Consider the following 14,832-nt stretch of genomic DNA (forward strand, 5'->3'; position numbering starts at 1 on the left):
TATAAGACGATTGTTTATCAATTTAACTATCCCCATTTGTCTATTGCCTGCAGCTAGAAACGCCTATAGTAAGTCCGCATGTAACGATAATCCGTTTGTTAGGGACATAAAACGAATGCAAATAAAAGAAGAAATCACATCTGTGCTCGCTAACGGTTAATTTGGAAATTGGAAAAAGACTGCTATCCTAGTGACAAATTGGTAAAAGCATTTGCGGCCAGTAGGTGAATCGGTGATCCAACCTCTGAAGAAGTTCGCCACTCGTGCTAGCGAAACGTTAGGAAGCAACTATTATAGTATTATATTACGCGTCAAGGAAAAAGAAAATGTGACATTTCTTAACGGGTGTAAATTACAGCTCGAGCCAGGGGACGGTGTGTACCATTTTTACCACACCACCGCCCCAAAAGTGCAATGAAAGTTGTTAGTTGTTTTACTTTGTAGATCATAGGTGTTACAGGTGAAGGATGAGGATACCGTGGAAATGAAGAGGTATTAGAAATAATAGGAGAACAGAGGACTCTATGGAAGTCGATAAGAAATAGGAGAGATAGGTTAGTAGGACACCTTCCCAGGCATGAAGGTCTAGTCAGAGACATATTAGAGGCAGGAACGGGAGTTAGGAGGGGTAGAGATAGACCTACATTAGATTACTGTTCGCAAATACTTAAGGATGTGGGCTGTTCTAGTTTTAATGAAATGCGAAGATTAGCTCAGGATAGGAAAGAGTGGAGGTGCGTACCCAACTGGTCTTAGAACTGGCGATCTTATGATGATGATTACGTGTCGGAGAAAGAAAGTGTGAATTCCTTAGCGGGTGCGAATTGCAGCCCGATCCAAAGGCGATGATGACTGTAAATACTAACAGGGGTTGGTCTGAATCGTTTCTACCACCCCGCTGCTCCGAAGGTGTGATGAAAGTGCTTAGTTGCTTTCTTTTTCTCTTCTTTTACACAAGAGTTAATTGAATTGCTAATCGATTTCCCTACTTACGTAAATGTTTGGCATCCACAATTCGTTGTGAGCTTTTGCTTGTACCAAGAACAATGCCCTGTTTTTTTTTAACTGTATATGTATATACATATAAGTAAATAAGACGTGTAGAGGGTAAGCTCGTTTTGTTCGAATAGGTGTAGTGTTACTGTCAAAATTATAGAATGGGTGACGATGATGGCCGTCTGACTGTGTAATTTGCCAGGCTAATCCACCAATTGTGAAACACCTCGACACAAGTATCATTGCTCAATATAACGACAATGTTGCCGAGCCCTTAGTTTAACGTAGGCCCTTTATATGTATATATATATATATATGTATATACGTAATAGGTACCATGCACATAATACTTAAGCTGTAACAAAAGATAAGTATCGTATTATTATTTATTATTATTACAAGCCGCCACTGCAATTGGACCGTATTGCGTTTCCGTATCAGTTTAACGTAGATTATTATGTTTTCTTATTGGAATTATTATTGTTTCTTTAGTCCTTTGATTCGAGGGCTTGAGGATTTGTGTAACAGTCCCTTGCCAAGGTACGTATCTAGTTACCAATGGACTTGTTGGGGTGAATATTTAATACCTAAGTATGCCATTGACATAAGAATTAGAGATGGAAATCGCAAAAAGCATCTGAAATTTTTCTGAAAAATGCTGTGTTATCGTAAATAAGCAAATTTTATGTTATAAAGAATTTATTTATTGGACGTATACGCCAATATTCCTAGCCTATCTTATTAGCTAACTGAGGAACGAAGAAGTGGCAAGGAAGTATCACAGGGTGAGTGAAGACGGTAAGCCGCCTCACCACCCTGCATCTTTGTAATTTTGTATTCCACTCGAGATTCTCGACTTCTTGAGTTGATTATCATTGATTGTTATAGTTATTGATTTCGCTAATTAGACGGTTACTAATTGACCTACTAACATAGTGCGTAAGTACGTTTTAAATAACAACTTTGTACCAGTGACCTGAGTGTCAATTTATGGATACTACATCAAAAATTCGACATATTGTTTTATTACATATTGTGGTATGCACCTTCCTGTCTAACTAATTAGCCATGCCCTTCTTTGTATTAGTTTAATTTAATGTTTTTTGTTTATTTACTGAAAACTAACATAATTTTCTTGTTTCCAGGTATGTCTCCAGTTACCAGGCATTTCTTTGAGTAAGGTAAAGACTTAAATTTCTCTTTTATTTTCGAAAAAAGATGAATCCAAAAGGCATATCGGAGTTTTTTCAATTGTTGCCAGGGTTTTTCTTTTTAATTGTACCAGAATGTACAAAAATGTGCTAAATTTAAATATTTTGTACTGAATAGTAAAGACAGGGACTTCCCCGTGGCGGGTAACGCTGCTCTCGCGAAAGCTCTTTAGAAGCTTCTTCCATTTGGTCGGTACCTAATTTATCGGGAGATCGAAATCACGAACTTCGTTTTGTGTATGGTTGATAGTAGGTAATAAATTTTTGATCAAGAAATCAAACGCAATAATTCGATCTATTTACCTGTACCCTAAGTAGTTCTCCGTTTATTTTTTTATTCTAATGATTCGGAGAGACTTGAGTAACTTCAAGCAATACAGATAGGTGAGTGCAGGTATCAAAATCGATCGTATAATAGATAAAAAGGCAGAGAGGGTGCAAGTGTAGTTTCAGTTTCGTACCCGCGTGGGAGAGATGTTTCCAAGACGATCGAGATAAGCTGGCCGGGAGGGATAGTAGTAGGTTTTGTTGCGTTTAAACATTGTAATTGAACTGATTGACACACGATCCGGATAAAACCGTACAAGTATTCTCCCTTTTGTAATCGGTCTAATTGCCTTTGTTGGCCCTCATGTTCGACATACAAAAAGGTCTGTTTTTTTACCCCGTGCGCTTCGAGTACCTACCGGCCGGGGCTTCCCTCCCGTTAAGAAATCTGAAAGAATTACGACAAACCCCCGTCCGCCCCACCCGAAAGTTGAAGCAATATTTGCTTTTCCATTTGGTGGTTTACCGTCCACACCTGTGGAATAACAGATTTCCTTTTTAGTTTGTGACGTATGTTTGTTGAATCTTATCATAACGTCATCATGGTAACGTGCCCAACACGTTGAGGTTAGCTACGCCGCGATTCGTTCCAGCAAGTACATATCCATATATTTAAATGGACCAATGTAACATTGTACTACAGATGGCGTTTACCGCGCAATTTGTGGTATTTTCTAAAACGCGCTGTTAAGGCAGCAGGTAAAAGTTGGTCTTTGTTCTTCAGGAATCCGACACTAGCCAGTCGTACGGACGGCTGGGTGTCTTTTGAAGATTTCCCCTCTTCCACGAAAACATAAAAAAAATCTGTGTTCTGTCGGAACTGTCTGCGACGCGCTGATGAGATCCAAAAAGTTCGAAATCGCGATCCGCGTCTGGCAGTTTCGACAGAATACAGACCACTTCGAATTATTTTATTCGATTATGGTAAGGTGCCTATCAGGTTGGATTAGCTACGCCGGGATTCGTTTCAGCAAGTAGATATCCATATATTTAAATGGACCTCGTTGGAGCATACGTAATCCTAAAATGTAGCATCGTACTACAGATGGCGTTTACTGCGCCATTTATGGTACTTTCCCTATCATAAAGTTTTATTCCGTTTATTTACTTGATGAAAGAATAGAAAAGTCACCGAGAAAGACGTACAATATGGCACATAGAAACTAAGACGACAAATGACTGAAGTTGGGTGTTAAATATAGAATTTGTTGATTTATTTCATTTTATTGTTCTAGTGTAAAACTTAAATTTTTGAGCAGATTCATGGCCTAGATTTTCTCGCGGTATTTAACTCCTTTTTGCAGGTGTTTTCAAATCTGAATTTATGTCCGACGAATTATCGGTGAAATCGCTTTAAAGGATAACCGCGATATTAATATCTCGCGTCGAGTTTGACAAATATTTATGTATATTTCGGTCAGCGAAATCGCAGCGAGAAACGTTAGGGTTGTTCCGTCAGCGGCGGGATTTTATACAAATGCCTCTACGTCTGCCGTCGACGTTGACTAGTGGTCAATTTTAAAAATTCTGGAAGAATGGACACTGCGGTCATTATTATTACACTTTGATAGATTTAGAACCGCGCTTTACAGTAGGTCACGAATATGCATGTAGGTGTAACAACAAAGAAAAATAAATTTTAATAATTAATTTTAAATTATAATATTTCAAACAATTTTGATACTATTAGTAAAATTGTTTCGGCATTTGATGTCGTTTTATATCGTTATAGGGACTATATTATAGGTGACAATCACCCTCTGATTAAGATTAGTAAAAGACGGATTATATTGGAAAATTAACAATGTATGGTAGATTTGGTCAGATTATATTAAGGTTAGATTGGGTTATGCTGGCTTTCTTTCCAATGTTTGATTTTTCAACTCCGCTTTCTGCGCTTCCACCCTTGCCCCTATATTCCAAAGTATCCTACTAATAGACGGTTACCAATTGTTACAAAACATACTTACATATAAATACAGTTAAGGTTAATAAAATATTTAAGTTAACGTTTGTACTTTAAACCATCAGGATTTTATCGCAATTTTGGCTGTTTTGGTACGAATCCCCGAAAGAAGATTAGTAACTTTTTAATTAGATGGTTTATTAGTTTAATTTTCGAATATCGCATCGCGTGGTGGTACAAATATCAGGAGTGTCATTTGAAAAATGAAAATTGAGAGCGGTTACACAGAGGCAGATGACATGGTTCTTTATGGATTTTGCAAGTTTATTCTCATATTTTCTCATTTCTCTATTTCCTGAACTATGGTTTGGCCAAAAAATTGTGGACATCCTGTATATTAGAACACAAAAAATATGTTTCCTAACATTCATCTTATAGTTGCCCAAAGTCAGCTGGTCATTTTGTTAAGATTGAATTTCGCATAATCACATAACATTTAATTTTATAGTTAAAGTAGGTATCAGAACCTGTTGTATAATTTTGTTAGCTTTTGTGAGTGGTTGTATTCCGTCAGGCACATTACCACCGTCCGCTTAAATTTATAAATCTACGATTTTTCCCTGCACCCGTTATTTTATTGAATTCGCTGTCCCGAATTCTAAACGCGCTTGCATGGTGAAATTTATTTTCCCCTGGTCATACACATGGTCCGGCGAGAGGAAGGTGGGTGGTGGGCAATAGAACGGTGAGGTGTTTTTTTTGGGATACTTTCTGCTCACTTTTTCTCCTGTTTTTTATTGCTGAAAAGAATTATAGGTTGCATTCCTCTCTGATAGGCACAGGAATTGTGGGAAATTTCCCTTAAATAGTTGTATTTCCAAGGTGCGAAACCACTGATTATGTTATTATCTCTATAAATAATTCCTTATGTTTTCCTCTACATTAAGGAGATTAAGTAACAGATGAAATTTCCGAAATATATAACAAGCATTTATATTTAAAAAATGCATCAAAATAAAATCACAAGATATTAAATAAACAATAACTAACATGCATTTTCCTTACGAACGACAATTTAACTCAATAATTTATATTATCGAATATTTTCTTACAATCTACAATCGATAGTTAAAAATAATCCTTCAGCCCTATTCTAAATAACCTATTCTTAAAAAAAATTATACTTTAGGAGCAGGGTTGTGCTAAAAAAGGTATTTCTTCTTTCTTTTTTTTTAGTGACACAACTGAAGAAATTATTTAGAGCAATCTCACGTTTCTTAGGACTATGTATATATCTTGTGTAATTAGCGGAGTTAACGATAATAAGTTGATAAAATCAACGGAATGTATATCACTGCTGATCGGAATGTTTGTCTATTCTGTAACGTTTCATAATTAATTACATAGTTCAAAATAGAATAGATAATTATTGTTTATCTTAACCTAAACTATTTACAATCGACTTTTTTAAGTATGGTATTAGAACGAAGATAAATTCTGTATTGTAGATAATGGAAGGTGAAGTAATGAAGACGAAATTCTTTATAAACTTATTATAACAGACATATTTCTCTATCTACGTATTTAGAATTTATTAGGTACTATTAATTAAAATCTGTACATATTTATAAACAAAATTAAACTATGTGTGTTATACCGAAATAACTACATGTACATTCTTATTTGTATGCTATTAATTCACAAATTAACCTAAAAAAATTGAACCCTACGGGACAGTAGAGTGAATTACATTATGAAAAATATGTTTTATTCCAAAAAGGGGTAAACTGATACCGGATATATATAAATACATCCAGGGTAAGAAGCTTATATTAATGTTACATATTGGTACAGTAAGAGACTGTCGATCAATTTTTGAAACTTTCTCCTTAAGGACAATCTTTTATCCTTATTTCTTTTAAGAATACACATATATATATGTATATATATATATAGGTATTCTTTGAGAATCGATATCGAATCTTACGCTTTTTATATTATGCCCTTTGTATTTAGTTATGAATGAGAAGTATTTCGCTTGTTCTTTCATAGTGTGCATTGCCGATAAAATAATATAATAACTGATATAGTACATGTTCGGTTATATCGTATCAGATATTGCGATAGGATAACATCAGTGTAATGAAAGTTTTTTATCTCTGAATTGTCGGCAGCAGAGCAATTAACTGATCGATTTATAAATTGCGAAATGATCGTTAAAAATAATTACGTGTCTGCAGTGGAATGAATAGACAACTTGCGTGGGATTAAAATGAGTGAAAGGGTCAATAGAGTAAATGCCTCTACCACACCCCTCTGTACTCTTATAAAAACTATGGCACCCCCGTTTTCGGTCGTTATTGTTCCAAGTACTTTTGCAAAAATTGTAAGTACATTCACATGCATCTACTAGAAGTCAAAATGACTATAACGGTAAGTGAATATTTAATATGTATTTTACTAGAAAAAGGATATATTTTTTAAAAGTGGTTTATGGTCTTTGGTATTCACAATTATGTGCAATGTTTTAAGTGTTTCAAACTTATAATTTTACCTAAATTTAGTATAGGTAGTTTAGAATGACATGGGCCTTCACGTAGCGAGCGGTACAGTCTCAAAAAATGCATATAGATCTCACTGAACCTCTTGAAGAAAGTTGCTGAATTGATACTAACTGAAATGGATTTGCTTCTTTTAAAAAAGGAAAATCAAGGAATTGCTTTGAAAATACTTTTGTTACCTACCGAATTTTGTCACTGGTTACCCATGGTCAAGGTTCATGTCATTCTAAATTACCTCTAACGAGGTATCTGGAAACAGCTGAAAATTAACAAAACTTAAAAAATTACAGCTGCTCTAGGAATGTTTATAGTTGGAAGAAGGACAATTTGATTTTGAATTTCTTAGATAACTTAGATGCCTTGTTTAACAAGACAGTTAAACACCTATTCTAATTGTTTATTGGATAATATAGTGTTTCCTTGTGGTCTCAACATTTTCAATCATCATCGCGGCTAAAGTTCCAGCATCTCCCTCCAAATCGTTTGCTTATAATTCGATAAACTCCCCTGGTATCGACCATCTATCCAACTCATACTTCACAAAAGACATGTCTCATCCCAGCACAGTGCAAATGTCATCGCAAACAGCTGGAGTTCCCTATGCCAGTCTAATGGTCAAAGATTCTCCGGTATCATCTTCGTTCTATCCCCAGTTTCTTCCCAAAGAGTCATCAGTTCCCAAAATTGTCTACGCGCAATCGAAACCGAATGCAGTAAATGAAAACAAGTTTAGTGTTTCGAAAAACAATCGCATACAGCCTGATGAACATATAACGAAATTTGGTTTCGTGCCATCTGTGAGAAATTATTATTACAGCGCCCTTCAAGTTCCCCAGAAGTTTAAATCGGTTGAGATTGAGACCCCAGTTGTCAAAATGGCTAAATCTAACAAAGAAGATGAATATTATTTTGCCCATCGCGAGCCTCACTACGAGTTTGCGTATTCGGTAGAAGATCATCATACTGGTGACGTTAAAACTCAACATGAATCACGTAAAAACGACGTGGTGGTTGGGGGTTACTCCCTAATCGATCCTGATGGTTATAGAAGAATTGTGGAGTATAGTGCTGACGCCCATAATGGTTTTAATGCCGTAGTAAAGAGAGAACCTTTGGATAGTAAAGTTTTAGAGTCGAATAATATGATGCAAAAATCTTCTAAAGTGGTTGAAAGAATGCCAAGTGCTTCTAATTATTACAATTATTGATTAATTGATGTAACAGAATACGTGTATTAGTATTATTTATTGTAAATGTATGTAAATATGTACGTACAATCCATTCTAATTATGGAATTGTAATTACTGTAGAGAAAGTAAATATATTTATTTTATTTTAATTTTCCGTATTTTCATGAAAGAAATTGGAAAGGTATTAAAAAAAAAACGTATCACAAAAATGAACAATTTTTTTTACAATGTTAAATTTTGTACTTACTGGTTTTGTAATGAGATTTAGAATAATAAAATAAGCCGTTTTACTTTAAAATTGCAAATAATTTTAACTATTTTTTTAAACATTTTGGTTAATCGACTCTGTTATTGCATACACCATACAACACTTCTTTTCGATTTTGAGTAGGTAATTATAATGACATTATTTTTTCATTAAATGCGCATTAAAACCAGGAGCGTCCAAGGAGTTATTCGTTAATAATTAATTACGGTAATAAATAAAACATTAAAGTAAAATTTTTTTGCTAATTTCAAAAAAATATTTAATTTCGCTTTTGAAAATCCTAAAATACGATATGTATACATAAATATTTATTTGAATCATATAGAGAATAAAAAATTTTCAAATTTAAATAACGGGTTCCATAAATTGGATACCCTATCGAAGATTAGAAACCAATTTTTTAAAGCAAAGATTAAACTTTATACTACCACACAATGTTCTACCACTAAACACGTTTTAAAACCTAACATTTAATTAAGTTCCTCATTTTAAATATCCAATTTTAGGGTACCCTTCCTATGCAAAATTAGACAACCTGTATATTTCAAGATATGTGATTGGAACGAAACGACAAATTACACTAAGTATCGTAAGCTAACTACTTATCTTTTTAACAGTTTGCAAGGGAGTAAAAAAAAGTTCTATTTCACAAAAGACATAATTTACTAGTAAATAATTCAACTGTGTGCTTAACACAGAATCAATTTATGTCCTATTGTTTTGTGGTTTTTATTACAGAAAAACTAATAGGTTTGGAGATAACATGGTATCCCAAATTGCTTAACTATACAAACTTTCCTCTACAAGACAAAACCATAAAAAGCCGAACCGAATTCTTAGAAAAACTTCTTTAAATTAACAGGTCATTAGGAGACCTAATTATTATTATTATTATTATTGTTAATTTCGAGTAATCTGTTTCAAGTGAAATAATTACAATAATTATCGTTTTAAGTCGGTCTTCAAAAAAAATTGCATTGGCTCATTAATAAACTATTAGGCGTCAATATCGCTAATGCCTTATTTTAAATAACTCGTTCGGTGGTGGGACACTTTCTACCTTTTCAGTATAAAAAGTGAATTTTGTGTACGTTCTTCATCAGTTGGTAAACATCTTCAATCAACAATTACTTCAACATGTCTTTCAAAGTAAGTATAAACAATTCTATAAGTAGAAACAAATTTTGTAGCTTTCTTATTTATTTTTTGTGGTATATATATGTAATTGTTTATTATTTCATGAAGGTACTTATCTTGGTCGCCCTTGTGGCAATTGTCTACGCCCACGAGAAGAAGGTAGAGTACAAAACCATCCATGGAAAGGTCATCGAACACAAGCATGAAGCTGAATTCGGTCACAAAATCCACATCAACCACCCCACCAAAGTAGAACACCACCACGAAGCTCCAGCTCACCACGAATATCACCACGAAGAACCAGTTCACCACCACCAGAAATCTTCATTCGGCCATAAAATCGAAATCAAACATCCCCATGTTGTCTCTGAACACCATGAAGTTGTTCACCATCACCACCACTAAATGAATTATTTATCGATGTAATAATAATTGAAAGAAGTTTGCGATAAGTTATAATAAAGTTTTTTTATATTAAATATAATTTTGTTTCTTTTGTTGATAAAAATTGCCTGTTTTTTACGAAGGAACTGCAATAAAAAGGAATTATGAAAAACAAAAAAGAATGAAAGATTTTTCATGGTTTAACAGATAGTTTTGTCGTAATTATCATTTTAGTGACTGCTGTACCGATTATCATCAATAGTATATGGTCTAAAAACTAGTTGGATAGGCATCACTCCAGCTTGGGCAACTTACATCATTAACGATTTAAGAACAGTAATCTAGGCCTACCTTTGTCCATCTTAACTTCTGTTTCTGTCTTCAATGTGCCTCTGACCAACCCTTCATGCCTGAGAAGATGAGCTTGTCTATGATATTCTCTGTAACACCATATCTTAGAGACATTTTCCTTTCTGCAGCGCCCATCTTCGTGTAAGTTATCTGATTCCCTAAATGAATGTCGGTGACCATTTCTAGTTCTTTTACTACCTTTTTCATGTAAAGTAAAAAAAGCACATATAACAAATAAATAAATAAAAGTTAGACATTATACAATTGTAGTTAAAATAATTACCTACTATACAGAAGCGTAGTCATAAGAAAACATTTTTTTTTAATATTAATTCAATTTTTTTTTAAGTTAGATTCCTGACCGTTACTATTAAATTATTAATTTGAATTAATTCAAAATCAGTACCTAGTTCCAAAAAATACTTCCTACATTCTTCGAAATCAAATAGACAAACTTTACCTCGTTGCAATATTAGTACTATCAATCAGATATAACGTACATAAAGGGTATAATCAAAATCAAATAGGGTTGAAAGGTTTAATTGTAAAATCAACCACCGATGTGTCGCTTTGGGTATAAAGCTTTTTCAGGACAGGTTTTTTTGATAATACATACTCTGTTATTCAGTTAACAATTATTATAAATAAATTATACTTGTAAATAACGATTTGTAATAACAATGATTATATCTTTGCAAACTGTCTTACGGTTGCTATTGTGCAATAAAATTAGTGGACGGTTGCGTATTTTTACCTTTAAATTACAAGTTGTGTTATTAAATTATTTTGTAATGACAACAGTTAAAAGAAAAGAAACGGTTACAAGCGTTCGAAATGTGGTGTTACAGAAGAATAATGAGGATACCGTGGATAGAGAAGGTTAGAAATGAAGAGGTATTAGAAAGAATAGGAGAACAAAGGGCTCTGGAAGTCAATAAAAAATAGGTGAGATAAATTGATAGGACATCTTCTCAGGCGTGAAGGTCAAGTCAGAGACATATTATAGGCAGAAACAGGAGTTAAAAGTAGTAGAGGTAGACGTATATTAAATTACTGTTCGCAAATAGTTAAGGATATGGTTTGTTCTAGTTTTAGGAAAATGCGAAGATTAGCTCAGGATATGAAAGAGTGGAGGTGGGTGTCCAACCAGTCTTAAGATTAACGATATTATGATGATGATGAACGGTTTAAAAAAAAATAAAAATGCTATTTGTAAATCAATGAATTTACTTTTGGTGCTCGTTGTAACTGTATGTAAGTTAGTGCTTTTCCAATAACAAGAAAACGTTTGAATAGTTTTTAATTGTAACACTGCAATTGTTTTGCGGCCTTTTTGGAATTTTAAAGTTAATATTAAATATTTGAAATTAAAAGAGTGCTCTTGTAATTATATTAAATTAAAAAATGTTTCATGCATAATTTCATCGTCAATAAATTTATTTCTTATTTTGTTATTGCTGTATCACATGAACAAGTCGTCAGCATGTAACGAGGTAATTATTGTGCTTCAATTATACTTGTGTGTGTGTGTTTTTTTGTGGTAATACCTACCACTTTTTATATTCATGAAATTGTGTACTGGTACCCTAAAAGCAGGTACTAAATATCAATTTATATAAATATACATAATATTTTATAGATTTGCATTTGCTCATTAATAAACTATTAGGCGTCAATATCGCTAATGCCTTATTTTAAATAACTCGTTCGGTGGTGGGACACTTTCTACCTTTTCAGTATAAAAAGTGAATTTTGTGTACGTTCTTCATCAGTTGGTAAACATCTTCAATCAACAATTACTTCAACATGTCTTTCAAAGTAAGTATAAACAATTCTATAAGTAGAAACAAATTTTGTAGCTTTCTTATTTATTTTTTGTGGTATATATATGTAATTGTTTATTATTTCATGAAGGTACTTATCTTGGTCGCCCTTGTGGCAATTGTCTACGCCCACGAGAAGAAGGTAGAGTACAAAACCATCCATGGAAAGGTCATCGAACACAAGCATGAAGCTGAATTCGGTCACAAAATCCACATCAACCACCCCACCAAAGTAGAACACCACCACGAAGCTCCAGCTCACCACGAATATCACCACGAAGAACCAGTTCACCACCACCAGAAATCTTCATTCGGCCATAAAATCGAAATCAAACATCCCCATGTTGTCTCTGAACACCATGAAGTTGTTCACCATCACCACCACTAAATGAATTATTTATCTATGTAATAATAATTGAAAGAAGTTTGCGATAAGTTATAATAAAGTTTTTTTATATTAAATGTAATTTTGTTTCTTTTGTTGATAAAAATTGCCTGTTTTCTACAAAGCAAGAACTGCAATAAGAAGGAATTAAAAAAAAAGAAAAAAGAATAAAATAAGAAAGATTGTTCATGGTTTAATAGATAGTTTTGTCGTAATTATCATTTTCGTGACTGCTACAGCTATCTATCACCAATAGTATATGGTCTAAAAACTAGTTGGACACACATCACTCCAACTAGGGCAACTTACATCACTAATGATTTGAGAACAGTAATCTAATCTAGGCCTACCTTTGTCCCTCTTAACTTCTGTTTCCGCGTCCAATGTCCCTCCAACTAACCCTTCATGTCTGAGAAGATGTGCTGACATGTATGTCATTTTCTATAATACCATATCTTACAAACATTTTCCTTTCCGCAGCGCCCATCTTCCTGTGAGTTATTCGATTCCCTAAATATCGAATATGGGTGACCTTTTCGAGTTCTTTTACTGCCTTTTCTTACATTTTAGTTGTAATCCTACTTTTACATCACTTACATGTATTACATTTATTATTTTTCATACAATTTAAAAAATCCCACACAACAAATGACAGTTAGTAAGACATTATACATTTCTATTTAAAAGAATTACCTAAACAATTCTTTTAATATTAAATGAGAATCAGAATCTAGTTCCAAAAATTACCTCCTACATTTTCGACATGTAAATAAACTAATTTCACCTCGTTATAAGTGTAGTTAATCAGATGTAGGGTACATAATGTGTAGAACCAAAACTAAATCGGGTTCAAAGGTTTTTTAATTGTAAAGTTAACAACCGATGTGTCGCTTTGGGTAAAAAGCTTTACATACTCCGTTAGTCAGTTAACAATTATTATAAATAAATTGTAATTGTAGGTAACTATTTGTAATAATTATGACTGATAATATCTTTGAAAACGGTCTTGCAGATGTTATTGTGCAATAAAATTAATGCACAGTTGCGTATATCTACCTTTTGGCCAAATCTTCCGATAGCTATAACTACAAAATGGAATCTCGTAACTGGGCGCCTTCATTATCGACGCAGTGAATAGTATCTTTAGAAAATGTTGATAATACTCCCATGACGATCGTATCACTCAGTCCGAAAATATTGGTTATCCCGTGAACTCAGGGAAACACTAAAACGAACTATAGGGAAAATTCCACGAATTGGATGTGCTGTAGCTCAGATCAGAAATGTCAGTATTCAAAACCGTTTCCGTCGAAAACTTGCAACATTTATTGGGCTTCAAACGAGCCCTGTCTGGTACCGATCGGCCTTGTATCTGCCGAGCTAATAATTTTTAACCGCGGAAAACGGTAGGACCTATACAGGAAAAATTCTCTTACAGACTGATGTCCCGCCTCAGTGCGAACGTCATGGTCCATCTGCTGTCGCATTCGGTGTTGGTGAAAAAATCAAAATTTTAAAAAAGGATTATATTTTTTTTCTTCGAAATTAAATTTTTCCTACACGGGGCGGAACGGGTCAACCGTTGGTGAAAAAAATTCTGCGCCATCTCCAATACTTCGCCAGATATGTTCTCCTAAACATTTTATTCTTGATTTCGAAGACGACACTTGGCCAATGGTTATATTATTAAGTTAGTGGGCGGTTGCGTATTTCAAGCATTAAATTATAAGTTGTGTTATTAAACTCGTTAATTATTTCAAGTGGTTGTTAGCCCTTTTTAAATTTTCATACAAAATTAAAAATGGGAACGTATTGAAAATTATATTTGGTAAAAAAACACTTGGTTTGTTTCGTAATTTTTATTTAGATCTTGATAGTAACGTTTCGGCATTTACGCCATTATCATAAGAGTGTTGTAAATAGTGTGTTTACAATAAAATAGTATTGTACATAGGAAAAACTGAAAGAAAACTTTTTTCGAATTTTCCAAAATATTATATATGTTTGTAATGATTTCTAAATTTTCAAACAAGATCATTTAAAAATAAAAATTTCGGAGATACCTGTTTTATCTATTATTGAGTACTTTTGATAAAAATTGTATCGATTACATTAATTTTATTAGTTCGGCGGTTGTAAAGGTGAAATTAGTAATAAGCGAGGGAATGCTATTGTAATACAATAATTTGTCTGGTAAAGGAAATGTCACAAGTTTAGAGTAGTTTTGAATTTTAGTAGGTAAACCTAAGCGTACCAATATGAGTTCTAATATTTAATTAATTTCAATCGTAAG

General features: G+C 33.5%; 2 protein-coding genes across 2 annotated transcripts in view; both read left to right on the top strand.

Moving 5' to 3' along the window:
- The first annotated feature begins 6,791 nt into the window (after positions 1 to 6,791).
- LOC108735400 lies at positions 6,792 to 8,227 on the top strand. Its single transcript, XM_018467342.1, has 2 exons — positions 6,792 to 6,873; positions 7,415 to 8,227. The coding sequence occupies exons 1-2, from the start codon at positions 6,841 to 6,843 to the stop codon at positions 8,207 to 8,209; spliced, it is 828 nt and encodes a 275-aa protein (XP_018322844.1). The 5' UTR covers positions 6,792 to 6,840; the 3' UTR covers positions 8,210 to 8,227.
- A 3,910-nt stretch (positions 8,228 to 12,137) lies between these two features.
- Positions 12,138 to 14,832, top strand: part of LOC112904428 (histidine-rich glycoprotein-like) — a 3,949-nt gene continuing 1,254 nt past the window's right edge. Inside the window, exons 1-2 of the mRNA XM_025974443.1 lie at positions 12,138 to 12,149; positions 12,246 to 12,497. Of these exons, the coding sequence (XP_025830228.1) occupies positions 12,138 to 12,149; positions 12,246 to 12,497 (264 nt within the window). The remainder of the gene's footprint in view (positions 12,150 to 12,245; positions 12,498 to 14,832) is intronic.

This window comes from Agrilus planipennis, unplaced genomic scaffold, assembly GCF_000699045.2.
Source record: "Agrilus planipennis isolate EAB-ADULT unplaced genomic scaffold, Apla_2.0 scaffold40, whole genome shotgun sequence".
NCBI lineage: Eukaryota > Metazoa > Arthropoda > Insecta > Coleoptera > Buprestidae > Agrilus > Agrilus planipennis.

Excerpts from the sequence above, each read along its gene's own strand:
- LOC108735400 (XM_018467342.1), top strand. The coding sequence starts at position 6,841 with ATGCATCTACTAGAAGTCAAAATGACTATAACG. Across the intron at positions 6,874-7,414 it reads AAGTCAAAATGACTATAACG|TGTTTCCTTGTGGTCTCAAC; the intron begins GTAAGTGAATAT and ends TGGATAATATAG.